The following is a 27,997-nucleotide window of genomic DNA, read 5'->3' on the forward strand; positions in this document are numbered from 1 at the left end:
GGCAGAATAAATAGAGCTTGGCCAAGTGAGGGCATGAGAGCCCTTGAAGTACTCACTACTCTGCCCTAACGTCACACCAAGCGAGGATGATCAAAATCTCTTGCTCCTGTGTCTGTGGGTCCCTCCTCCATTGCTCCAAGGTTTCAGTGACCAGCTATTCCAGTGAGAAGTCACATCCATGGAACTCCGCAACAATATCCTGCACTTCCTTCAAAGATCCCAGCGGACTGAATTAAACACAAAAAACATACAGCAAATAAAGTAAACATGCATCCAGTAATTATTTCCCTGGCACCAAAAGCCCTGTGGTAAAAGCACTCCCAATACTGATTTTGAAAATAAAAGTCTTAAATTAACCTCTTCAGGAAACCTTTGCAAAGATGGATGTGGAATCACAGCATCAATAACTACACTTCATCAACAAGACCCGATCATTTGGCAACTCCTATTTGCAGACAGTGCCTGACAATTTTTTCCTGCCACGTAAGTCTGTGCTGACTGGGGATATGATTTTTCTCAAGTCACAGTAAATACCTGCTACGCTCATTAAATTGACTCGTTGAAGGTGATGACATAAAAGCACGTACTTGTTTTTAGAAAATAAAATCTTCACCAATAGGTTAATAGCACTCTTCCTCCTACAGAGTTTTTCCATCACTTTTCTTGATAGTTCAAAAACACAACTAGGCAGTTACATATTTGGACAAATCCAGCATCTTCCTTATCTTTTGTTTTGTTAATCTCTTCAGCTACATTTACACAGTTCTAAAGTGCATTCTGGATGCAACTGCTCTTCTGAAGTGTAACTGTATTACACTCCTCATTCCCTTGGTATCTCTGTCTATACTAATTTGCTCTTAAAAAAGAAAAAATAAAGTTCTCGAAAGGTGAGAATGGGACCCTTCAGTGAGTCAGTCACTTCACATTATTAATCACAAAGTTAAAAAAAAAACCCACAAATATGCAGAGTTACCTCTGAGCAAGTGGCATACTGTCAATATGCATTCTCGCTTCTCTCCTGGTAAAATTTTCACGGGCCTGTAACCTCAACGGGAAATACTGCATTTATGCATTAAAACGACAATTTTAAGTTATACTTTCAGAAAAAGGACAGATATGCAAATATGAAATTCATAACTCATTTATTGAATATATATATGCAAGGATACCAATAAAAAGAAACTAATACTGCAAACTACAACTTTGGAAGTAAAGCCAATATAACAGGAACAAAATATACATAACATTGTAGATAGGAATGCATTTACCCTCTTCCATACATTCCTTGTCTTTACACCTAATGTAAATGTATGCTAGAGCAAAAGCTGCAAACGTTAGCCTAACCTGAGTGCTTTTTGACAAGCAACAGTTCTCCAGGATCCTTTAAGGGTTGAGATGTCACTGTTGACTAATGAATGTGCATACATATGCATATATAGAAAATGCTTCGACAAGTATAGGAATCAAGAGCTGTGTTCTGTTTTTTAACCTCCATCACTAACACAGTGGAATCTCTTTCAGGTGACATGGAAGAAGAGTTACTATTTGCTATAAGGTACTTTCAGTTCTCTTAAGATTAATTTCATCTAATGAGGATTAATTTTCCTGTCAATCTGATGCAGCATATTAATATTTTTGGAACGCACTGATTATCAGCTGCCAGAGAAGTCTGATACTTCAAATAGATTATCACCTCTTCATCTTTCACTCTGGCTTAGCACAAAGTTATTTTTCATATAGGCAGCAGTACGCAGCAAGCTCTCTTCCTTTCCATGACATTTTAGGGACAGATTCAGTATAACCATACATTCTAGATCAGCACAGCTCTTTGTACCTAAAAGATCAGACTGTGGGGAGTGTAGGTGTAACTCCTACTAGAGCCTTATCCCAGAACCTCCTGTGGATCAACACCTGGTGAAGGAGTAGACCTTTTGCTCACCTACCTAATCTGTTTCATCCTAGCTAGCTGCACTGACGCTGGCACTGCACCGGCCTTTCACCCTTCCTTGAAACGGAGTGATAGCACAGCTTACTGCTAGAGTGTTTGATCACGCCTCGAGACTCTGGCATTACACCAGCTGTATCCTCAAGTTATTTGAACAATATCCTTCTGATGCCTGTCCTTCCTTGGTACAGTCCTTTCTTGGTCTAGCACAATCGCAGATCTGTTAATATAGAGATACAGTGAGTTGGGGAGGTCTGTTAATACAGGGATACATTGAGGTGGGGAGAAACCTCCCTTCTCAGAGGGTTCCAGGCGCCTCAAACAGCACACATTACTCTTGCGAGCAAAAGAAATGCCCAAAGGACAAAAAAAAAAAAAATTTAAATAAAGTGAAACCAGTTTCATAAGACAAGTTTTGTTAAATTCATGAGTTCTCTGATTGTGAGATGAAAGCAGAAGGTGCCTATTAAAAAAAACCAAACCCCTCAGTAACAAATAGACTGCATTAATTTAACTAGCTAGTTTAAACATACCTATTTCACCTATAGAGCACTTTCATTACTTCTAACATTTCTGGGAAGGCAGTAGATGCTCCAGAATAATCTTCAGTATATGCTTGCAAAGATTACATTGCTTTACCAAAAAAAAAAAAAAAAAGAAAAAATATTCAGACAGACTGTCTGAAATTCCAAGCTAAAATACACATAAAAAGACAGTAATGGCAGTATTTTGTCTTTAAAAAAATGATGTAAATGTTGTATAGTATCATACATCGTCATGCTTTTTAAAACTACAATTAAGGATGTAAGAGATGTACAGTAAATACACTGCTGAGGTACATTTCTTCTAAATATTAACACCACAACAGAATTACTCCCCAGCAGGTGATGCTACTTGGGAACATATAAATACAATTTTTACATTGTAAGGCACTTTTACCCAGCATACATGAGTTGAAGTCAGTTATGACAAATTTGAGGCTCGTAAGAAAAGATTTTTGCTTTTGACTTTGTTTCCATGAATTCTGAATTAATGGCAGCGTAGTCAGGCCACCTCAGCACAGAGAGGTAACAGGTAAACCAGCCACTTACTTTTCTGCTACCCGAAGGTAAAGTGCTGCTGTGGTTCTTCGAGGCATGGAACGGGGTAATTTATTTCCTAACAGATGAATCGTTGGACTGAATATTATACTAAGCAACTGACACACTATGAATTAGAGCTCAGTCTCAAATACAATCAGTATGCTGGCAGATCTACCCCATGCAACCTTAGTTAAAATACAGTAGCTGCAAACAAAGTGCCTTTCTTCCATGGGAGGGCCATGTCTGAGGCACAAATCTAGAAGTCATTTAAACATCGAAGGATGTCGTTTTGCATCCTAAAACTGTTCTGAGTGGCTGAAAAATGTTCATATTCTAGGAGAAACAAAACACCTTGATAGACAATTTCAATAACCGATCTGTCATTGCAATTCAAGTCACGCTTTTAATTTTGAAAGTTACAAATACAAAATAAAAATGATCAATGGCATCATGTTTAGAGCAGTAACTGAATATGTTCTGTACACAGCAATATTTCTTTCCAAAACGGCATTATTCTCCAGGAAAGCAAACAGAATTGATTGAGTTCTAACAGGTAAAATGTTAGAAACTCCAATATACAGTAATTGAGTCCCTCAAGACATTAAGGGAATGCATAAGAAGACAAATGACACACATTAAATCTCTTAAAAATACAAGTAAAAAATGCTACAGAAACTCATGTTACAAATGAACTGTTTTTGCAATACCAATCACAGAAGAACTGTAGCAGTTTATAGTCAAATCAGTGTATTTTGCTTGTTTCCTTCCTTCAAATCCAGAAGTTTTGTTGGGAATTCAGAGTGAAACAAGTCAAACCCCTAAACAAACAATAAGGTGATGCGATAGCAACAAACATATGGACTAGATTCAGCTTTTTGGTTTTATTTAAGTAAGTCTGAGAATGTGCTTTAACAGACCAATTGAAGAAGCTAGTAGCCATTAGAAACAACAAGGCGTTTTGAAAGCAGTCAGAGGACTGAGCTGTTAGGTTTGGTATAGCCTAGATCCGATTATTCCCTAAAGGAACATTGGACTCTAGCAAGTAGAATTCCATGACGTGATTGCTGACTTGACAGAAAGAGGAAAAAAAATAATCGCTAAAACAATAAGGATGATAAGCAGAGTTTCTCATATAGTGGTCATAAGACTAAAAAATAAATACCAATCTAGCAAAACAGGTTGTTTCCTCTTTCTTCTTGCAGAATATGGGACCTTTATGCATATTCTGGACAAAAGATGAAGTGTTCCACACACGACAGAACACTTGAGGTATGGACGTCAGATATGGTGGCTAAATTCCATAGTGAGTGAAGAGTTGTAACTCTCTGAAGTAAAAGAGATTGGGCTGCAGAGTCCAAACATTTGTAGGGTAAGGTTTTAATCACACTTAGTGAAGTGTTCTTTGTAAATCAGGGACACAGAAAGAGGTGGGTCCTCGGGGAAAGAATGAACTACAGCCCTTTGGCATGAGTTCTAAAGCTCACAGCTCAGAACCAACAGCTGCTCAAGTCAATCTCCCGCAAACAATGCTGGGCGGAATGAGCAATCACAACAGGAACAACCTGAAATGTTCAAGCGTGCTTCGGTGTACAATGAGTCCTTTTCTACTGTGTGCTTTGCAAGCAAAAAACAGAGAGCGGCTTTCCCATGTATAGCCTCCGTAACTTGTGTATGAAGAAAATGCAAAATTCACAAAGTACCAGCTTGTTGCCACCACGAACTTGTCCATGTTGTTAATTAAACTAGCTAAGACCTTTCCCTCGTTGCATGAATCCACTAAACAACTTACACATTCCAAATCTTAAGGTTTTTATTCAGTCCAGAAATATAGATCTTACTTCATTTCAATGTCTGCCTTAACTTTTGACACTGTACATATTACATATCATTTATATAGTGTTTCATTTTTTCCAGACACTGCAGACTACAAACTACATAATATTGACATGTAAAACTCTGCCACTTACTGAAGGCTCACACACATGAACGTTTCAGGCAGTTCAATGAAATTTCTAACAGAGTCGGGCAGTAAAGACTTACTAGCCCTTTTCTGATTTTAGAAAACAATTTAAAAGAATTAGTAGTTATGATGTCTTAGCCATTCCCACTTCTATAACTCTGTCCCTTGAACCTGTTTAAAAAACGATGAAAACAATAGTAAATTTAAAATCATACAGGAAAGCATTTAGCAGCTCTGACATTACATCTATATTTAGCGATAGAAACGAGGGCCTCCCTTCTTACACTGTTACAAAGTCAGCTGGATTTAAAAAACAACAATTCCTCCCCATTTTTCTACAGTATGCCAATAAAAAGTACTTATCTGCATACACTAGATTTAAATACTTCACTGCAATAAACTACATTAAATGTATATTGCGTTTCAGTCTCGGTAACAGATCTGTCAGGAGTAACTTCCATACCTAGTTTCCATTGAGCTGCTGCTGAGGAATGTCATTATGGTCAGTGCCTGATTTGCCACGGCTTTTGCTTTCTCTTTCTTCATCCTCTTCATCTCTTTCATCATTTCCACTATGGTTTTTACAATAGAGTCTAGCACAATAAAAGAAAGAGTGAGGACTTTTACTGAAAATATCTACCAGAACCAGAACCTCCTCTCAGTTAGTTTTGAGAAGTGCTACAAGTCAATTGCTCCCTCTTTTAACTCATTCATGGTTTTCAGTCAGGCATCAGTTAAACTGAGAAATAAAACAAGGTTGAAGACCAGGCAACAAAACTTGGTTCAATTCTAGTTTCCAGGAACTGCTACTACACTGCTCAGAGAATGCCCTCTTGTGGGCACAGCCACACTGGCAACTCAACGTTCAGCAAGCAAACATGGAATGTTACAGGGTCCAAAAAACCCGAAAATAAGCTACAAAACATATTATCCAGGATTTCCTCAATATAAATTACAATTAATCGAGGAGGAAAAGATAACATAGGTCAATTAATTTTCTCATTTCTCTTATTACAACACTACTCGATAAATCTTAAGTTAGCAGAGTAACTGAAATATTTTGCAAAGTCAACAACTACTTAAAAATAACATTTAAAATAAATAATAGTCTCTTTTTTAATAACATACTTGACTAGTCAAGTTAGGCAGAAAAAGTGCCATGAAATATCTTCACTCTCATAATAGATTCAAGAATTACATAGGTCCTTACTTATAAATTCCTCGTGACATATTCTCAATGTATTTAGCTTTGTCTTCTACTCCACAGTGGTAATGGTATGTTTTTATGCAGGCTTTAATTTCACACCCGATAGTAGCACCAGGCTGGCTGCAAAGCGTGCATTTCTGGGCAGGGGAAAGAAGAGAAGGGCACTGTTCAGTCTCTTGCCTCTTAGTATTCAGTTTAGCGTTCCTCATATTTATAGCTATCATTTCAGAACAGAGTAATTTCTCCGGCAGATCATCCTTCCAATGAAAAGTTAATCAAAGATACTGTAAAACAGAAACTATATAATACTAACCTATTAAAATATGAACACTAGGATTTACCTGTCCATTGCATTGACTATTGCAACATGATTGCACGTATTACTGCATTTCCAAGATCACTGTATTGCCACTGAAGTTAGTATGTTAATATATAAAGAATTTTAAATGATTATTTTTCAGGGAACAATATTGTAAGTTGTTTGTTTTCTCTGCCCCTCCAAATTTCTTACCACTTTAAAAACATCCTGAATTTTAATAAAATACAATGTGACGTTTTACCAACATCCCCACCTCTGAGGCCTTAATATGTTTTCATATTAAAACACCAAAATAGTTGTAAACCCGTCTCTGCAAGAACATATTCTCTAAGTTTATTTGTAGTTTTACACTTTGTGCTTTTAGTAACACAGGATCCAAAGCTGTTACAGGAAGGTTAACAATAATTTACTATGTACACTGTCATAAAGAACACTAAATACCACATGCCCAAACTCCATTAATTTTAAGGTGATTTCTAGCCCGCTACCTGTCCCAAAAGTAACAATACATTCAAATTTTGGTTTTAGAAGCAGATGGAAAAGCTTTTTCCACAAAAGGAAGGAGGCAGAGCTATATACACCTTAGTAGAATCAGTGACACGTTCATCGCATTCTGCAGATACATACCATTCTTTTTCCTCTCTTGATTTCTTGAAGTACAGTTTTAATATCAAAATCACCAAACTCTGCCCTTGAAGTTGTTGTTAGCTGGACAGTGCCAGAAGAGAACAACTGTAAAACAAGCAAGTCAAAAGAATTTCAGGTCACCAACATGATTAGAACTTTTTTTATGTGCAGGAATATCTGAGCATTGAACATCCCCTTCTGCGATCTCAGACAGCATGTGCTCTGCCAACAAACTAGGAAAAACCCAACATCCTAAATGAGTAGTTAGTATGGTGAGTATTCCTTCTGATACCCGCCTGACTGCTTTATTACACCTGTTGCCTTGGAGAAATGTATTTTAAATGACAAAGGAGTAGACAAGAAATATGACATGATGAAAGCACAGAGTAATAAATGGGGAATATTACCAATTACACCACTGAACTTTTTACGAATATTCCATTTCCTTCCCTGTGACATATATACAATTCAGCTGATGTCGACATACCTGAAAAGCCCTGAGGGATTATCAACAGAGCACATAAACACCATCCCCACCATCATCATCCTGGTATATTCAGTTTAAATTGTTTTAAAATTCAAGCTCGGGTACACAAAGTACTGAAGAGTAGAATAAGACTCAAGGCTGCTGGCACACACCAGCTCTCCGTTTAGTGAGGCTAGGTATAGAAAAACAATTAATACTCCACAGATTACCTGGACTATTTATTCATTTTGAGGTACAACAGGAACCACTGAGGTTTGTTACTCAAAGCCCTACCTCAGTCACAGAACGAGTTACATGAAAGATAGCGCTATCTGCTCATGTTCATTGAAACGAGCAGATTCTTTTCAGGCTGATGGTTCTGTAAATGTGATCATCTAAAGGCAAGGGTTTTCTAGACCTTCCATATCCCACTCTACGAGTCACACAGCCCGAACCCACTGCTCAGAAAACTAATGAAGTGCATGGATTCTTCCCAGATTTTGTCTGAATGTCTGCGGAGTAAAGGTATTTTATTTTTGGAGTGGATTCTTTTCCTTAAAACTGTTTTCTGTTTTCCTTTTTAAATATTGTGTATGCATTTAGACGCTAAGGGAGCATTTTTAATAAGCTAAAGAGTCTCCCTGAGCTAATTCCGTCTCTTAGCACGTAGCCAACTTTTATCCATATTGCCCGCAGTGAAAATAAACGAATTGCTCACTTTGCAACACTTCAGCGCTTAAAGAGATCATCAGCACACAGACAATACTCATGCATAATTACATGTGAGGGTACTGTATTAAAATCTAAAATAAGCAATTCAGACAAAATTCACATAATAGACTGGCTAACAACACCACTGTTACTCACCATGCACTTATAGTGTGCTGCAGCCTTTTTGGCATTAAATATATGAAGCTTTCCTCTAGCTTCATTTTCTTCTTCACCTGCATGACAGAATCCACATTTAGGTTTTGTATCACTGGGGCTGCTTCTGTGGGGAGACCTGTCTCTCTGAAAGAAAAACATTTTACTAAAATATACTGCTGGGTCACAAATAAGGTTGTAATTTTAAAAGCCTGTGGCCACCAGCTGGAGGCTCAGACAAATGCAAATTTTAATAAAAATGATATTTGCAGAGAAGAAATATGCAATTCTGTCTTCTAAGAAGTTTAGCATATTTACTGCTTACATAGGAACTGCTTTCTATTTCATCTGTGCCATGTGAGGACGTAGATCTAGTGTCTTCTGATTGCCCCTTTAGATTTGTTTTTCTCGGCTTTCCCTTACGACCCCTCCTTTTTCCTTTGGGAGGTGAAGGCTCCAACTCGTGTTCATTGATACTTTCTTCTAAATCTGCTTTAGAAGTTAGAAAACATCATCAAATAACATTCTCAAAAATTTTAGGCAAAACAAACCAACCAACCAAAAAAAAAACCCAACAAAAAAACCCCAAACCAGACAAGAAAAAACATAACCTGTATTCTCTGTATTTTGGTCAGAAATAAAAATAGCAGCTTTCCCCCATTTATTACAAACATGCAACTGCAGATCCTGAAAACATTATTTACTTCTTTATACATATCACACAGCTTTGCATCTTTATAATATAATATATGAAGAAGGTTTAGCATTTCTTACAACTTCTACTTTCAGACCCAAAATGTCTCCTCAGATACATATATTCACCTCCACGGAAAATAAGACTCATTTAAACTACACTGAAACCAGAAAGTGTTTTCAACCATGAAATAAGCTTTTAATTTTTTAAAATTTTTTTTTAAGATGCATAACTCCAATGTAAATTGTCCTTGATTTATGCCAGTGTTTCTAAATAACACCTCTCCTTGCTTTATTAATCAATGCCTTTTGACTGAAGAAAAAAAATTCACCCATTTTGCCTATAACATTAACATCAAGTTTTAAAACTGAAATGTATTTTGCCTCCATGAAACAAACCTAAAATTTCATTTTAGCCACAGTATATTTTTACATCTACAGCTAAAAAAGGCTGCCAGTTTACAGAAAACCACCCACACTGATAATATCCCAGAAAAAGTATTTATAGACCATTAGGAATATAAGAATGTATCTTTTTAATACAGATATACCAAAGAGGTCTGACAAGTTCCTCTGAAAGTGTCAGCTCAGGTGGTGAACGCTACGTAGAACTGCAGTCCCGTATTCTAGCAGAGTCTCCTTTTGATTGCTCAAAGCTCTGCAATTAATATGGATCAATTCTGCAAACTCAACTAGATCGTATTGGAAGCGATCTTAAGTTCTATTTGATACTGACTAACCAGCTCTGTTCAGTCACTAACAACTTTCCTCACCATCAGCTGCTCACAGGAACGTCTTTCTTTTTACTTTTAATATGTAACAGCCACCCCTGCCCAAATGGCAAAGACGTTTCAGCAGACTTGCTTAAACAAACACACACACACACACCACTGAAGAACCTGCTTCTCAAAATCCAAACCACAAACATCACTACGAGCCCCCAAACGGAAGGAAATCTTAATCAGAAGATTCAGAACATCTACTTTATACATTAATGGGACACTTAACCGCTGTGGTATAATTATTATTGTTATTTAAGCATTGCTATGGCACTTATCGCCATTATATCGTGGTCTCGCTAGCCAGAGAGGACATCTTACTTTGCGACTAAATGCTGCTCTGCCAGAACTCGTCTTTCTTATCTATTTTCACATAAAAATCGAATCACGTTTCTATCTCATGATCAACAGCGACTCAACTGCGCAAGAGTTTGAAGTCAAAGACTTGAACATATTCCACAGCCACCAACTTGGAGCAGGAGATAACTCGACTCCTGGCCCGAAGCCTTGCGCACAAGTGTATCCTATTAAGGTCTATCGTCTCTGGCGCTAATCCCCGAGAACGCTACAGCTTCTTGCACATTTATTAATGAAGGACAGAAAACTAATCCAAATGCAGCACCAACAGGTTATACTGAAACATAATTCCCCCAAAGCTTTACTCTGTTGTACAGATAGAAAGAGGCAAAAAATTGAGAATAAATTAATACAAATCTGCAAATTATTTTGGCTTGAATTGAGAGATTATTCAGCTATATACAGATATTCCCAAATTGCTACTGAAATACGTCAGTCTATTTACCACAACATTCCTATGGTTTAATATATATACTACCCTTTTGTTATTAGATGAAAAAAGCACCATTTAATTTACTTCGAAAAAACATAAGAACATACAGGATGACATGGATTATCTAATGAAACAATACGTTTTACATTTTCTTCTCAGAATTTACTGTCTAACGTTATTTTTCATTTATGATTACTTGCTGAATTCCCCAAGCAAGATTATGCAATTTAGGTTATCATACCTCTCAGGTTGCACATAGCAAATTTTATTACAACCGAAAACTTATTTCAAAGAAAAGAATTCTCTTTCATCTTATCCCTCATCATATGAGCTCTCCACCAAATTATTAAAAGACATTTGTGAATCTTTGTCTCTACTTTTACATTTACAGAAATCATAGATGGTTATTCTAGAAAAAAATCTTACAAAAATGTGACTATTGAATTCGTGACCCTTTAAATAACATCACTAAGAAGTTAAAAATATTTCTTTCAAAACCATTCCACAGATTTCCCTACTGTATCTGATGAAGCAAAACGTAGTCCATTCACCAACATTCCTTATTTTTTCCAAAGTTCTTTATCGGTTCTGTCAACCATAATGCTTTCCACCTTTAGTCCATCCTTATTTTCTAAATAACATTAAAGCAGATCCTGAGCTCTTTACAGTCACACTTTCAAAACTGGAAGTGAATCATAATTGCTAAAACCCAAGCGCACATTATGAAAACCAACTTTTCGTAAGAAATGTCACAGCCTAGTTCTAAAGTGTTATTTTTTTAGTCTACAACTATTAGAATATTTAAGATTTGAAAAGTAAAAATGCTATATTTTTAAAAGATGGTTTCAGTGTAAGATAAAAAATACCAAGATTGCACAGCTTTCCTCAAAGGAACCCCCCTTTTCTGTGCTCAAAACTAGTAGTTCATTGAAATCTAGACGCTACCCGACTCCTTCATCAAAATAAAATTCCTTGCAGATTTAGATGTCCTCCAAGTGACATGGACCTAGAGATTAATACCACCGAGATGCGAGGATCTGCTCTACCACATCTGTCTGCAAGATTGATACCTCAAAACAAGAAAGTTTCGCTCATTTTTAACAGCACTATGAACTAGCGTAACAGTATAGGAAGAGTGAGATTGTAACCAGCTTTAAAATACACCTGCCCTGGATGGTCTTTACTGTTTAATATACAATTTGGTTTGTGCCCTATCCCTCCCCTCGAGCCCACTGCCAGCTTACCCTGTTTCCCTGGCATCTGATGGTTGGGTGTTTCCAACTTCTCATGTCAGCTTGAACTAAGGAAAACACAAAAAGTTGTTCAACTCCTCCCTGACCAGATGACGTTTTATCATGGATATCACCCCTACGCTGAATCCCCTGAGATTCCCTACATATTCTTCAACTGCCCCCCATCCCATACCCAATTACTGCATCGATCGTTACAAGCACCACAATATTCTCAACATAACTTTGTCTAAAGTCTTCAAAGGAGGTATCTTACGAGCTTTCTTCAGAAGGCTCTAAATGCTGTATCTGAAAAAACGAGCTTAATACGCAACATAGTGTGAGAAGGAGGGGTGGGGATAGAAATCAAGAGGAAACATTCTACATTTTAAAAAGCGCCTATGAACACGATATTGTAAATTCAGATGAGCGGGAAGATGAGCAGCAACAAGCCCCAAATTTGCATTTTAGAAATCCCTGAGCAGTACAAAGTACCACAAAAAGAAGACTGGCAAAATGCTGTATTACATAAGCTGTTAACAGGGAGACTCAGCTTTAGAGAGAAATCTAAAAATTCTCCTTTGATCACGACCAGAAGGAAAAGGATCAAGATGTTTGGCTGTTTAAAATAAGGCTTGGCAGAGAAGAGGCTGAGATATCACTGTTCTATTCTATATTGAATCAGCTTGAAATATACAGGGAATCACCCTTCTCCAAAAGCTAGGTTAAAGCAAAGTAATAAAAGAATTAAGTGATTTAAAGGTTGTGAAAGAACAAATAAAAAGAGGATGTGTACAATAAAGGCCACTACTGCTCTCTGTATCCACCTCCTACATTACCTTAAACAATGGACTAAGTGAGCCAGAAGCAAAGGGGGCTAAGTCTGTGTGAGGAAGATAATAAATAAAACTGACTGGCAAAATATATTTGCAAGTAGGATTGTACATAAAAAGAAGGCAAAATGTAGAAGGTGGAAGTGGTTTAGACATGCTGCTACGTAAATCTGAAATCACACATAAGTATTTAAATTTTTACAATGTGTTTGGGATAAAAGAGAAACTAAAAACTACAAAGAACAAAATCAACCTTACTACATTTTTAGAAGAGAAACGGAATATAACAGAGAAAGAAAAAAGCACTTTAGCATGTTAAAGTAAGATGTCCTTAAAATATGGCTGAAACCCAATGATCCATGTGTGGCAACATAATTATCTTAAATTGAAAAGAAATGTCAAAAAACCCAGAAAACCTTATTGTCCCAGTAGTCAATAATAAAAATGGGAAAGCATATTTAAGAATTAATAAGAATCAGAGATTTGCATAAAAGCCCTTGCAAGCAAATACAGAATAAGGTAAACCTATCATGAAACAATAGTAGCTTTTATCAGCAAATGACGTGAAATTAACAATCAAAATGCTGAATGTAATTTTTAGTTTGCTTGTTTGTTTTTTAATGGAAAAAGACTAAGTTACATGAAATATCTGAACTGGAGAAAGTAAGAGTGGAGAGGAAAAAAATTAAATTACCCCTTAGGTCCTGTCACTACGATGTTTTCCAAGAGTATCAGATACCTCAAGGAACTGATGACTCTTGTCCAAAAGCTGTTTTTGACTGAGTAGTAGCTACGTTATGAAGAACGTGAGATTATTTCTTTAATGAAGTACATTTAACATAGAAAATGAATAAAATAGTCCTTCATAACTATACAGTCTAAATACTTTTACATGCAAACAATTGTTGGCAAAGACTGAAGGCAGACAATACACTTAGCTTATCTGCATAATCAGAAAGCTTATGACAAACTGGTATGATAAACCCATTAAGTATGAGTTAGCTGACCAAGTTTCTAGTTGTATAACGTCTTGCCTAGAGAGGAAGGAGAATTAGAACATGAACACCACAGGACACCTCCTTGGACAGGACAAACCGTTTGCCACATTACTTTTATATTTTTTTCCTTTTCCCTAAGAAAACACCATTGTGATTCTTCTGCAGAATCCCTCGCTAGTCTGTAATGGACTGCATAGGAGATTGCTGACTTACTGCCTGGAGCAATCAGTTTTGTCGTAACGCTACGTATACATGCGATGCCACGTTCAGAGCAGCATTCTCCACGAGACAGACAATGAGAAGGCTGAGGGGCAGAGCCCAGGAAGGATTTGTTCCCGTCCACCAGCAGAACTGTGCTGACACCCGACTGCAGCATTACAGAAACTTTTATACCCGGCTGCATTAAGGCATGCAATGTTAGGCAAGCCTGTGCTGTCAATAGCGTTACACAAAATGCAACTATGAACAAACACCGATTCAAGAATCCAAAGATGAATCAAGATGTTACCTAACTATAATGCCAAAAAGTTTCGGATGTTTTTCCTGCCAGCCTCTGGTTTACACAGTGCTTTGAAAAAGTATTCGGTTTGATACAGACTGCAGCATCCCAAAATAGGTCTCACAGAGAAATATTATCCTGACTCAACTTGCTGAGCACTACGAGAAGCATAGATTTCATGTTTGATCTGTAGAATAACATGAAAAGGATGCTGAGAGAGGGAACGTCCTTATTTCCGCTGTGGAAACATAATTCTCCAAGGCTTTGAGTACAGCTACTATAGGAATTATGGACACTTCATTTTCTGACCCCACAGTTCCCAAGCATCTGTTTTAAACATTAACAATAGATGATCACATGACTGTCTTCGTTATTCTTTGTTTTACTCCTATGTAACAGAAAAATGAAATTACGTTCTTATCTTAGTTTATATTAAAGTATACTCCTGATCAGCTGAATTTGTTTTAAATACAACAGAGGGGCCAGGGCAGCCCCACCTGCAGGGAACTGAAAGATACCAGATTTTACATTTTTCAACAATTATTTCCAGTACATTGGAATAAATTCCAGTAAATAGTTCCAAAATCTTAGTTCAACAATACTCTATTCTTCAAAAAGAATAAATGCAATTGTATCAAACTGAACAGTAATTCCAGTAATAGTCAGCTGTGATAGTTTGAAAGCACTGGCACCAATTCCTGGAACCTATTAGGTACTGAAAACTTAAGATGGTTTGCCTAAATTATGAATTAAACTATTACTTGAAGTTCAGGTCAGGTCATTTTGTTAGATTTGTAACCAGCAGGACAAAAATCTAGACGTGAAGCTTTCAGTAATAGCACAGAAGAATTGCTCTGAAATATATATACACAAAGGAAATACAGGAGACATACAAATGCCCTATTGTAGGTCACCTGAAGGCCAGGCCATACAGATAAATTAGACAAACCCAACAATGTGCTGAAACAGGTAATGAATTTAAGAGCACAATACTCTGCTGCCATGTCTCATATATCTGTATTCAAAGAAAACAGGAAGTAGTTCAGCAACTCTTGTCAATTAAAGGAAAATGAACTCCCATCACTCATTAATTTTGTCTTGATGAGTAGAGAGATACTTAGTCTGATGAATTCTTGCACCACTTGAACTTCATGACAGCAATAAATAACATCTAAGAGGTCCTTTTATTAGGTTTGAACTGGGTAACTTTAATTCCAACGTAGGTCTTTCAACCACATTTCCATGCAGCCTCAAGAAATATTCTTTAGCTGTTAGTAAATGGTTAACAGATATTCTTTTTAAACTACAATTTCTAACAAAAGGTACATTAGCCCAATCTCAGACTTGAAGAGATATGCCCCCAAAACCCATCCATTTTCTAGGGAAGGGAAGGAAAAATCTCACTATTACGCAGCAGTTCTGCCTACAGAAAATAAACTGTTCTGGACTGCACCAACCCAAACACTCCTAAAAACTCTTCCAACATCCACTAATAAAAGTGACATAATAAAAATATTTGGATTGCAACAATTAAATCTGGATACGGAGAACAAAGGATAAAAACCCCAGATGTTCTACACCGACCAAGGAAAAAACCAAAGCAGCATCCCAGAGCAGGAGCAGTGAGTTTCCATTAAAAGGACCGATAATTCCAGTGCCTCTGTGCAACCTCCATTGAGTGACATAACCACAGATAAGCTTTAACTATTCTGTTATGAAAACACTGCTGAGAGCAAGGATTCACAAAAATGAAACAAAAACAAGAAAGAAAAAAAAGGCTGCTGCGTTAGCATCTAGTATGCCTAGCTCATCTGTTCACTCTTCTCTGCAAGCCCTTTCTGGTTTCACACACCACCATTCTTTCACATTTGAAGTCCTCTTTGATATTCACATTTTCCTCAAGAAAGAGCCAACAAAATACATATATAAAGCTTAATCTCACCATCCAACATCTTCCAGTTCTCGTTTCACTGCACAAATTTCAGCACTTAAATGTTAAGAAACAAACCCTCCAAAGTCCCTTCCTTAAAGCCTGAAATCCACCCTGTTTATGTCTGTCTTCTAAAGGTAATTAGTTTTCAACATAGCAAAATAACGTTGCTATACAATGCTGCAAGTCATTTCCCTAAGACAAATGCAATATGTATTTTTACTTTCTTTGAGTAAGAAGAGCCCCAGCTTCTGGCATTATCAAATCCATAACTGTAAGTAATAATATTCACTGGGTATAGTTCCCTAAATTGCATGGACTAAAAAGAGAACATATTCTACCAGAGCACTGGTAAAATTTCAGTCAAATATTGAACAAAACCCAGAATACAAATTGTATATGTATAGCTACATATATTTCTAGAAGTGTAAAGCATAACAGAACTAAATATTTTAAACAAAAAAAAAAACGTGGGCCGAGTTAAATGCTAAGTAAGATGCTATTGGGCTCTCTGGCCTCAGTTTTTCTGAGTGATGTTGTTTATTCCTCCCTCTCCTACCCTCAATCCCAGAGTCTCTTTGGATGCATCTAGTTTAATGTTTTAGTAAACTGCCATCATCAACATTTAAGAAAAAATCCACTATGCCTCTAGTAATTTTTCCCGTGTCTCCTCAGACAAATATATCCATATAAAATTTAAAAGCCTTTGCTGTTAGAGAATGAGATTGTAGAATTGGAGATAATGGTTTCTGAAAACTCTTAAAGAAAAGCCTGCAAGGAATTCCAAGCAGAAAAAGTTGCCCATTGGCATTGGGCTCCATGCAGAATTGGGAGGCATTTCTCAATAGATGTCAAACACTGAGCCATTTGTGAATAAGTAGAAAAAATTATGTTTAAATATCAGTTAAAGTGATTAATCTCTGTCTGGACTCAGATGTCTTTCATATTCAGTTTCTGCTAACGAGCAAAACAAACCCCAAACCAAAGAAACAAAGTGCCAAACAACAAGACAATGTGGCCCAGTCTCTTTAGGGAATTAATATAACACGTATATTGCTCTTCCTGTTTAAACCTAGTAAGAGCAAAATCAGAGAGAGTGTTTTATACAAAGCACGTGACAATAATTATTTAAATAGACTAAAAAAAAAAAAATACCCATTTTTATTTGGGATTTTCTACTGCCTTCAATATCTTTCTGAACATTGAAGTAACATCCAAACCTTACCATGAATGTATTTACTACCCATAGCATAAAAAGTAGGATATTACCTTAAAAATACATTTGGCAGAAAGAGACTGAATTAATTTATGAAATTTCATCTTTACTAAATAAAGAGCCGCATACTCCTTATTAGTTAAATCTGATGACATTTCAGTTGAAAGCAATGCAAAAACTAAACTAACAACTGCTCGCTTACCCAAATTCAGATACAGTAGGAAAAAGGAAAAAGAAAAAAATCCCCGCAGAAATACACAGTAGCACAACTAGTTTGGAATTTTAACAGACCACACAATTAATCTACTTTTGTGGCATATCACCCCACATGCATTTCACTAATCTCTGCAGAGATGCACAGCTTTCATAAATGTATCCATACAGAGTTTTTTTGTTTATCAAAATGACTCAGAAATATATCTACGAATGATCTGATCACAAACCTTTTCTTCTACTATTGGGTCCTTCTTATTTGAAGGGTTAAACTCTACTTAATAGTTCAAATAAAACCAGTGAATATTTAGGAACATTAGCAATAGCAAAAATCAGATGTTACCTGACATAATATTTTAGATGTGAATATTTAACTACAAATATAAGGCGGCTTCTTCCCAGAAGGGAATGCATTACTTCTATCCAAACTTTGTTTTGACAGAACATCAAATCCTTCGAACATCCTAAAATTTATGGCTTGGGTTTTTCTCCACCTCAACCAATAATTTTTAGAGAAAATACAGAAATCAGATGGGCTTCCAAACTCAGTGTTTCTCCAAAAAATGTAGTTCTAATTTTTACTGAAAACATTTATATTCTCCAGAAAAATTAAATTTAACCAAGTATCTTTCTACAATGGGAAAAATTTATATTGAATAATTAATTTTACCTTCAGAGTTATGCGTAGTTTTCTTGTGTTTTCGACATAAAATCCTATAAACAAAGTAGTTGAAAACTGTCAAGTCAGTCACGATTCACAGATTATTTACTCATCTTTTAAATTTAAATGCCAGTACATTTTTCTCCCACTTGTAAGACTCACTGATATACAAATCTTGCAGTGAAAATATGCTTTTCTAGCACATCACTATTTTGAATGCCACAATCATCATTAGATTTTTTTGCAACAGTCTTGTTTAGATTTCAAAGTGGGGTATTTTTTTGTTTTGCTTTGATGCTGTTTTTTTTTTTTTTTAAAACAAAGAATGTGAAATATAAATACAAAAGTAAACATAGCAAATAAATAATAGTTACATGTAAATGCCTTGTGAGGGTTTCTCTCTTATCTGAGCTTTATCATGCAAAGCACAGTAGTAGTGATATGTCTTGTGACAGGTTTTCACATCACAGCCAATGGTCGCTCCAGGACAATGGCATAAAGAGCACATCTGTAAAGAAAAGGAAGCACGATTCATGTTACTGTTGGCTTAGTATTTCCAAGTTCAAAAATAATATAGTTACCACTCCTGGTGACAAAATAAATGGAGTTATGCACTGGGCATTGGTCTTCCTGCTCTCAGGTGGTTTTCATAATTTATTTTAAAATCAAGAAGCAGCTTGTTGCAGTTACGCAACAGTATAATAACCATCATACATTGATTATCAATTCAACGAAGAAAACAAGCAATTTACTTCTGTGAAAGGTGTTTAATGAACGTGACACAGCTATTCACCGAAATATCCAACTCCCGAGGACAGTCCGTTTGTACCAACCATTTCAGAAAAGTTAAAATCATGAATTGTATCTGTTTAATTCCCAATCACATTACGAAGGTAGGAGAAAAAAAAGACACCCATTTGGCAATGAATCTTGCAGTCAGAAATACCAATCACCTGCAAATTTACCGTAGTCTCAACAGCTAACTTTACTTCTTTTTTCTATACAGCTTTTTCCTAAAGTAATTTCCAAACCACTGAATTTACTGAAATATTTGTTAAATAGAATGAATTTATTTCAATTAGACTAAATTTTGCTCTTTATACTTCTACTGCAGAAAAGGTTTAAATGGGAGCCTGATGCTTTAGTCTTCTTTCCCAATAATTAGTTCTTCTCACATTAGACTCATCATTGCTTAGGATACACCAACCATCATGCTTCTAAACTGATCGCTGCCCTTCTTAGAATATGTTAGAAAAGGAAGTGATTGATAGCATCACAATATTTTTTCTCTGTATTATTTTTTTACTGACATAATAGTACCCCAAAATCTCAGAATTTCCCATTAAACTCCAATCTTTGTGGAATACACTTTGCGTCCACTGCACTAGCTTAGTCAAGTTCTTCTTGTTACTCTCCAATATGTCAAATAAATATACCACCAAAGTTATGTATCACCATCCTGTTTTTCAATTTTAACAAAGTTAACTGAACAGTAAAAATGTCAAAGCCTTGGATCATCTCCATTTACTCCTCTGCAAGCTCTGAAAGGGTATAGTTATATGCTGTTCCCTGGTTGTTATCTAATTTGTATGAGCATTTTGTCTCATAAATTTATTATACGTTACAGTTTAATATATAATAATGGCTGATCAAAGCTCTTTACAAAAGCCTAGGTTGAAATCATATCCATCCAATCAATTTTAGTCAGTACTTCAGTATTTTGAAAGCCAGAAATGACTCAAAGAAAACTTTCTTTTTACGAACACCATGATGTACCTGTATGAACAAAACAGACCGCAGGAATTTTTAAATTGATTTACTGGTCTATGTTTCCTAACAACAATAAAATATTTATTCCATTGGTACAATCCCTGCTGTCCAAACCATCACTGTCAACGGATTAATTAATTCCCAAGCTATATCAGGTATATGTGAAGTTTGACAAGCTGCAAAATAGGTAAGTGCTTTGAAAAAAAATCCTCCTACGCACAGCTAACAGAAATAATAATATCAGCGTCTTGCACTCCCAAATATTTAGATTCATAAGTTTTTATGACTGCCCTACTAAGATTTGAATCTACAAACTTTTCTCAGACAGAACTAAACCATATTATCACCAGAAAGGCTTTACACACCACGGGCCTCAGTTTTCAGTGCATGCCTGGCCAGCAGCAGCACCTCCTGAAGGAGGGCAGCTGCGTAAATTCTATCAGCAGATAAATTTAGTCCAAGCTATCAATATAATTACTTCGCCCAGTGCACCACGCTGAGATATTTTTGCTCAATGTGTTCCCACATAAAAGAAGAGGCTAGAACAGAAAGCAGACCATAGAAAGGGGTATGTGGGCTGACTGTAAACATCTAGCTTTAAGCTTCCTGTACAAGTCAAGGCAGAAAAAGAGATTCCTCCAGAGGGTGATTCAGAGCTGTAGTTTTCTGACAGCTACAGACAGAGATAAGGCACTTAAGATCTAAAATTTTATTGTAAATTCTCTCCAAATAGGAAACATCTCAGGACTATGAATCTACTAAGTTAAGCAGATCCAGGTTTTCTGCAAAAAGCTGAACGTAGTGCCTGATACGTACAGCTAGTGAGCTCCAGGAATATATCCAGCTGTGGCATCAGTAAAGGAACATAAAAACATTCAGAAGCAGAGCAAGACAGAAATCGCCAACGACATAAAAAGAAATAAACTTCAAGAAACATTTAAGAGACCCAAGAAGCAAAAAGTTTCTTTGCGATCTGTAGTTCCACTTACTAACATGTTTTTTGGAAAGTCTTAATCACAACACAAATGACTTGTGAATAGTTATTTCTTTCTGCTTAGCTAATTAGAGCAAGTAAAGCTCCCTGCATTGGAAAAGGTTCAAATGAAACACTGGATGAAAAATTGGGCTATCATTATATAATCGTAGTTCTACAATAATACTTCAGACTACTCTTAGTCGTCCAAGAACTGCTAAAGAGGTAAGCGTGCTTTAAATAACGAAGCTGAAAAATTTTCATGTGAGGAGGAAATTGATCGTTTGTCAAAAATATTTTGAAAAAGTCCTAGTCACTTCCCAAAAGAAAAACAATTATTTCTAAAAAAAAAAAAAAAAAAAAAAAAAAGAAATTTCCGAGATTAGCTTCTCAGGTATTAAAAACAAGTCATTGCTGCTTAATTCTCATGAATCTGATAGAGCTGTAATCACTATTATACCCACGTACCTCATAAGATGCCTATATTCACAGAGTCATCTACTAAATCAATATAAAAAGAAGCAATAAAGTACGTTTGGTAGTTACAACCAGATTTTGGCAGCAAAACCAAATACTGGTAAAGGTACAATAATACCCTTGCCAAGTCCCTAAAATGTAGGTTTCATTCTGAAATCTAACAGAAAATATTAAATAGAAATTACTGGATTAGAAACATAAATTTGGGAAATGCTATTGTTTATATGCAGTCCATCAAACAGAAACACGGGCATAGTCTGTAAGTATTCAAATTTGCTTGGAAAAAATGCATACCTCCTACAACCATCTACATTTGCCAATAAGAAAGAAGTGACTGTAAAAGTAATAATTCTGGAATTATTTTTTAATAATTCCATGAGTAAGCTACAATTCTTAAAACAACATGTTTGCACGAGAGCAGAACTTGACTGAAATCAACAAACTACGTTTTATCCAACTTCAAGGGTTGGTTAACTGACATTTCAATTTCATTTCAATATAAGTATAAGCATATCTACTGAGGTTTTCTTTTTGTAAATCCAAGACCAATTTTACTTCAACATCTTCTTCTATAAGTTACCTATTACCTTAGAGCTCACACAAGGTAGCACTTTAAAAAAACCCAACCAAATATATAATACACTGAACAACTTCATGGTAAACTCTATAAAAGGTAAGAAAATATTGTCTTCCATTTTCAAGAGCCAAAAATAGAGACTTACCAGTTTAGTGCCTCTCTTTATTTCTTTCTGAATATCTTCAATAGAGAATCCACCAAGACTCTCATTATCAGTGTGTGAAGATACCAGTGCAGATGAGAACAGCTAAAATTATAAAAACAAAACTTATTTTTTAAGTTTTAAGGGTATAAATGATATAGAACATTTATATATTTGAAACCCATAAAAATTTCAAATTAGACTGATTAAGGATTTGTGCCCATGCCACAGCTGGTTGAATTTTTCATTTGTTTGTAGTCTTTTACTAGCTGAGTACATTCGTTTCCTTTTTCCTATGGGTTACTTACCATACATTTGTGATGTGCTGCCACCTTCTGGTTTTCTGACATCAACAATTGTCCACATTCATTATCTTTATTAGATCTACAAAAACCACACTTCCTTTGTCTTGAAGAGACTTTTTTCTGTCCGACTGAGCTTGTCATGATTTTAAATGACCTTAGAATGCCACTTCAATCCTCTCAATGCTACGGGAAAAAAAGGTGCAATCAGCATGTTAACTTCAAAAAAAGGCAATTTATCTTACAGTTTTATAACTATAATATTAGTTGCTTGAAAGTGATCTGTCCCTCTCTACCCTTTTCTTTACTTCAATATATCCAAATAAACACACAGAGGCAGTATTTTAGCAACTTCTTATGAAAATGTATCAGCAAGAATTAGTTCTTTAGGCAAAAACGTTTGAACATTAATATAAAGCTTCAGATACTAATATAAAACTTTACGGGGAAAGTAGAAATAAGTGGAAAATACAAGAAGTACAGCAATCGTCAGGGGAAAAGTTACTGCAACTCTTTCATCCCATTCTTATTTATTACAGCAAAAGAATTTGTAGGAAACGCACTACCTGTGCATACAATAACATTCACGCTGCTGAACTTCTTCGGAAACAGAAGCAAAGAAAAACCCCAAGAGTCCAGCAGAGCAGCCAGACCAGGTTTTGCGTGTACAAGCTCACAAAGTAGCGTGGCAGATGAGTAAGTACCCTTCATGACGGCAGAGATGAGAAGATAAAACGTTACCATTTTCGGTATCACACAGATACTCTGTGGCTACTCAAACTGCACCAGGAACAAAATTGTAGAAGGATCTAGGTATGACTAAGGCGCTGCAATGGAAACCTTTGCGAGACCCACACTTAATTTAGCAGTACCACACTAGTTTTCAGTAAGTACACGAGAGCTGCTATTCTCATCTAAGAAAAGTAACTTAAAATTAAACTCAAAATGAATCAAAAACTTTTCATGCGGTATCAGCAACACATTTTAAAATATAACATTGTGGTCCGGATCCCCTAATCGGGCAGACACTGCGATTTCAAAAGTGAAAATATGCAGTGAGCATATGTGCATCTTGGCCTGGTATTAAGTAATTCATGTCCATTTGTTTCTACATCTCTCACAAAATAAAATACTGTCCTCTTCAAATAGACCCGCTCAGAGCTTTTTACTTTGGAGATCTGAGCCTTGCTGTCAGAATTGGCCACAACCGCAATAAAAGCATCCTCCTCAGCCTTTGTCTGCATTGGACTCATCTAAATAAGAAAAGCCACCACATAGTTTGATATTTCTGTTGAAAAAAATAATCCATCCATAAGAATAGCGGAGTTGCAGTACATCTGGACTGAGCTACAATGGTGATCGGGACAAAAATGCACGACTGTTTGCCGGAATTTGCATAGGCAAACCTGCCTGCTCCTCAGTGCTGTCACACTCTCATAATACCAATATCACTCACTATTTTTCTCATCGAAAGCAGAGGAATGTCATTAAGTTCCTGCCAGCACACGCTACTGCTAAAAGACAACCTTTTTAGATTCTCACGCTTCCGTTTCGACAGATTTTCACGGACTGAGTTTTAACTTGCAATGTTTGCTGCAAAACTCCTGCAGCAAAAGGTGTCTGTCCTGGATCTATTGCCTCTGCTTTACCAACAGCTTCATTTGCTTTCTTTTATAACTGGAAAGCAGTTTACTAGCCGGTGACGCATACTCATAAGAAGAATGCATAGATTTCAGATCTTGCTGATTTGCACAAAAAATGTGCCAATCTGGATAAACTAGTCACACCCTTTTGCAGTGGCAATAGAGAGTCCTTAAGTGTTAAACACAAAAGAATTACTATACTGTATTCTTCTAAAGAAAAAACAAAACAAGACCATTCTGTAATCCCTTCTGAGTAGAAAGGAGGAATGGGTCCTGAAGGAAAGATACACAGATTTTCACCTTTTTTTTTTTTTAATAATTTTTTAAACTTAAAAAAAATTAAAAATATTTGGGAGCAGGAAAAAGACCTACAAAAAGAGAAGTAGGAAATAATAACACAAAGATTTCTTGTTTTCAGGTCACATTCAATAGCTCAACATAAATCACAACAGTGATGGGTTAGAAATATATTACGAAAATAATTTAAAATGCAAAAAGTTCCGCTTTGGTATAAATACTTTGATACACACATACATTCATTTGGGTCTACCTGTTTCATTTTATATTCAGGTCATACTATCACTATATTGGTAGCAATGATAGTAGTTCTTAAAAGGAAGATCGGGTATTTCCTTGAACACTTGCATAGGTTCTACTGACTTGCAAAAATGAGAATTACTGCTATAAAAAACAGCTATCCCTCAATTTAACAAGCAAATTCATATTTTAGAAAATGCAAATAATTTATAGAACACATAAAAATTTATTAAGTGACTCTCATCATCTTTAATTTATAGGAACAGTAACTTTCCAAGAAACAAGATTATAAAAAAGTCTTCCCACTGCTTTATGCTTTCCAGCGCACTAACAGACACGAGAAGGCACGTCATGACAGCAAGACTAGAACCTGACTTCTTGAAGTACTTTTGCATAATTAATTTTTTAAGGCTCACGGTGAAGTTAAAAGTAATGCCAATATTTACTTGATGATGCATGGATGTTGATGTTATAACAACAACAAAAAAATTAAATTAGCAAATACTATGTTTTGAAATACTTATTCAATCATAAATAATTTAACACTTGAAAAATTACTTGAAACGTCAACAGACCAAAAAGCATCAGGGTATGCCAGAAAGGAAACTCACATTTTTTTTCACCATCAGATTAAATTACTCTGAAAGCATTTTACAAGGATATCTAAAAGTTTTCTTTCCACCCCTGCGTTCTTTGCATTTATGTTTTCTGTATCACTAGGCATTAACACTATTTATACATTTTTAAAGGCTGTGGAAGAAACCCTGAGCCCGAGAAATATTTCAGAAGCATTTCGCCTGTAGACCTCTCCCTAAATTATATTTGCTTTCTCACAAATGTGAAAAAATGCTACCCGGGGATCAGTTTTCTTTGTGCCAAAACGCACGTCTTACTCAGTCCATTTAAAAATATCCATTTTCTGAAAAATATGAACAAAGTTATGCAGCTATGCCATAGACCCGGAATTCTGAATGCAAACACTCATTTTCTGCTTTCATCTCTCGAGTTAAATTGCCTAAAAGCAACTAATCCAGTTTGCCAAGTATCAAGCTACTTTTCAATGGAACAAGAAAAATAATGCAACTTAAAACCAGCTCGATATTTCTGTTTTCCACATTAAAAAACCTAACAAATGAACAAGACTTATAAAATAGTGTTTAAATATACTGTTGACAGCATCTTGCTTGTCAGCTTTGTCAGAGAAAGTCTTACAGATTGGATCACAGAAAGCGTACTATGGAATCACTGACTAAGAGATTATACACTATCTCTACCAAAACGGAACACGTGCACTACAAAACATAGATTATTACATATAGATACGTTTTCCACACGCTTGGTCCAAAAAAATAAAAAAGTTACATCTATTCTAAAATCACAAAAGAAGAAACTCATTCGGTGATTTTTCACTCAAAAATTGGGGTTCATTTGCATTCACGTTTCTTAACGTCCACTAAGGTACTCAACATGGTGCTTCCCCTAATAGCGCTTTTATTTAATCTTTAAAGCAGCATGTTTTACAAACTCATATGGCTTGCACACTGTTTTACCGAGTTCTTCTAGACAACAGATTTTTCAAATGTAAAAGAAAAGTGCAAGTTCAATGACTCTCAGGCAAGGAAAAATGCTCTCCGTGTATGAGACATTGTTCAGCACTGAAGAACGGAAAGTAACCTGGATTCCAATTTCTATTTACCGCCTGAATATGTTTCAAGAGCTACTGCCTGTTTATAGGGGTTAAGGCCTCACTTGTATTTCCAACAAAGGACAGTGATCTACATGCTACACCCTCTCAGGTACAGTTTGTTTTGCTCTGTGGCCTGTATGATTACAAAATGACACAAAATTATTTAGGATTTAAATTTATATGTCAAGAAAACTTCAGACAACCAAGGAAAACCTACAAGAGAAGTATACGAGTTTCGTAAAATTTCATTAAACATGCTGAAGTGGTTTGGACTCTCAGAAAACGCTACAGAAAACATTTGCGTCAATTTTTCAAGATGCTCACTAGAGATACTTGATTCTCTGTTCAAGAAACTATCAAGTGCTTTCTAGTTTCTAGGGTAGATCTGGGGGCATTATTTTGGAGAAGGCAGGGGGTGAAGCTAGGGAGAGGGGTGGTATCCTGTAGGTGTGCGCAGGGGAGAACCCAAAGTCACAAGTCCCACAGAAATCTTTACCCAAGAGCTACGGTCGCACAGCATCCTACAGCCATTATAAAAAGTAGGATAGGAACTTATCTGTGCAACTTCCTTAAAAAAAAAAAGAAACCAAAAGGGGGCAAAGGCGGGGGGTGGGGCCCAGCCCTGGAAAGTCTAAACAATAAGAATAAAGCAGGTAACTAAAAATTACACAAAAAGAGCCTGCGGTTAGGAAGATCTGGCAGGCGGCACAGACCGATCTTCAGGAAAGTTTACACACACCCACGGGGAGCGGGAGATGAGCCGATACCGGCACCTCCGCCGCTCGCCTCCCCGGGGGGACCGATGGGGCACGGCACGGCACCCCCTCGGGGAGGGACGGCCGCCATCTCCCCCGCAAGGGCTCGGCCACCAGCACCGGCGGGGCCTGACCCCTCCCCGACGGAGGGCCTACCGAGGGGGACTCGGCGGGACGCGGGGTCCCGGGGAGGGCGATTCCCCCCGCGTTCCTCACCAAATTTTGGGGGGAAACGGGACTCGGAGACAAGGGGGGGCGGATCCTTCAGGGAAGGAGGGAGCGGGCCGAGGCGGGCGGAGCGAGCGGCTGCCGTCGGCGCGGGGAGGGGAAGGGGGGGCGGGTAACGGCACCGGGGGCGCCCCCCGAGGCGGCAGCGCTGGGTGCCGGGACCCTCCCGGGGCGGGCGGCTCGCTGAGGCCCAGGGAACGGCGGCGGGGCGGCGGGAGGGCCCGGCGGGCTCCCCGGGCGGGGGGCTGCGGGCGGGCGGGCCGGGGGGCGCCGTGCCTGCCCCCGGGCGCGCGGCAAAGAGGCGGTTGGGCGGGCAACGAGGCGGTTGGACGCTGGGTCGGTCACTCAGTCACTCACCCGTGCGGCGGGTGGGGCGCCGGGGAGAGGAGCAGCTCGGGCACACCCCCACCCCCCCGTCGCCGCCGGTCGCTCACGGCCGCTCGCTCGCCGGGACCGTCCCTTTCATTCGGGGCAGGGGACGCTGCGCCGCCGCCGCCGCCGCCGCCGAGCGCAAGCACGCACGCACGCACGCACGCACGCACGCGCGGACGCACGCACGCACGCACGGCACGCACGGCGCGCTCGGGCCGCGACG

General features: G+C 37.4%; 1 protein-coding gene across 5 annotated transcripts; it reads right to left on the reverse strand.

Annotated features, from left to right (window-relative positions):
• Nucleotides 1–117: 117 nt before the first annotated feature.
• PHF6 (PHD finger protein 6) lies at nucleotides 118–27,987 on the reverse strand. 5 transcript variants are annotated; one of them, XM_063347112.1, is made up of 11 exons: nucleotides 27,760–27,987; nucleotides 22,559–22,738; nucleotides 22,254–22,355; nucleotides 18,686–18,819; nucleotides 18,321–18,364; nucleotides 8,796–8,962; nucleotides 8,474–8,617; nucleotides 7,141–7,245; nucleotides 6,198–6,331; nucleotides 5,451–5,580; nucleotides 118–227 (listed from the first exon to the last, which is right to left on the reverse strand). In XM_063347112.1, exons 2-10 carry the CDS (start codon nucleotides 22,694–22,696, stop codon nucleotides 5,451–5,453), a joined length of 1,098 nt encoding a protein of 365 aa, XP_063203182.1. In that variant the 5' UTR covers nucleotides 22,697–22,738; nucleotides 27,760–27,987; the 3' UTR covers nucleotides 118–227. The 5 variants fall into 5 exon arrangements, with proteins under 5 accessions (XP_063203182.1, XP_063203180.1, XP_063203181.1 ...); XM_063347110.1 differs by lacking the exon at nucleotides 118–227 and adding an exon at nucleotides 1,084–2,578; XM_063347111.1 differs by lacking the exon at nucleotides 118–227 and adding an exon at nucleotides 1,088–2,165.
• Nucleotides 27,988–27,997: the final 10 nt, after the last annotated feature.

Source organism: Chroicocephalus ridibundus, chromosome 9 (assembly GCF_963924245.1).
Source record: "Chroicocephalus ridibundus chromosome 9, bChrRid1.1, whole genome shotgun sequence".
Taxonomy (NCBI): Eukaryota; Metazoa; Chordata; class Aves; order Charadriiformes; family Laridae; genus Chroicocephalus; species Chroicocephalus ridibundus.

Bases quoted from the DNA above. Each gene is read 5' to 3' on its own strand.
- PHF6 (XM_063347112.1), bottom strand. From the start codon at position 22,696: ATGACAAGCTCAGTCGGACAGAAAAAAGTCTCTTCAAGACAAAGGAAG. The intron at 22,356-22,558 runs GTAAGTAACCCA...TTATAATTTTAG, and splicing joins CAGCACATCACAAATGTATG to CTGTTCTCATCTGCACTGGT. The intron at 18,365-18,685 runs GTAACTATTATT...CTTTGTTTATAG, and splicing joins CCCTCACAAGGCATTTACAT to GATTTTATGTCGAAAACACA.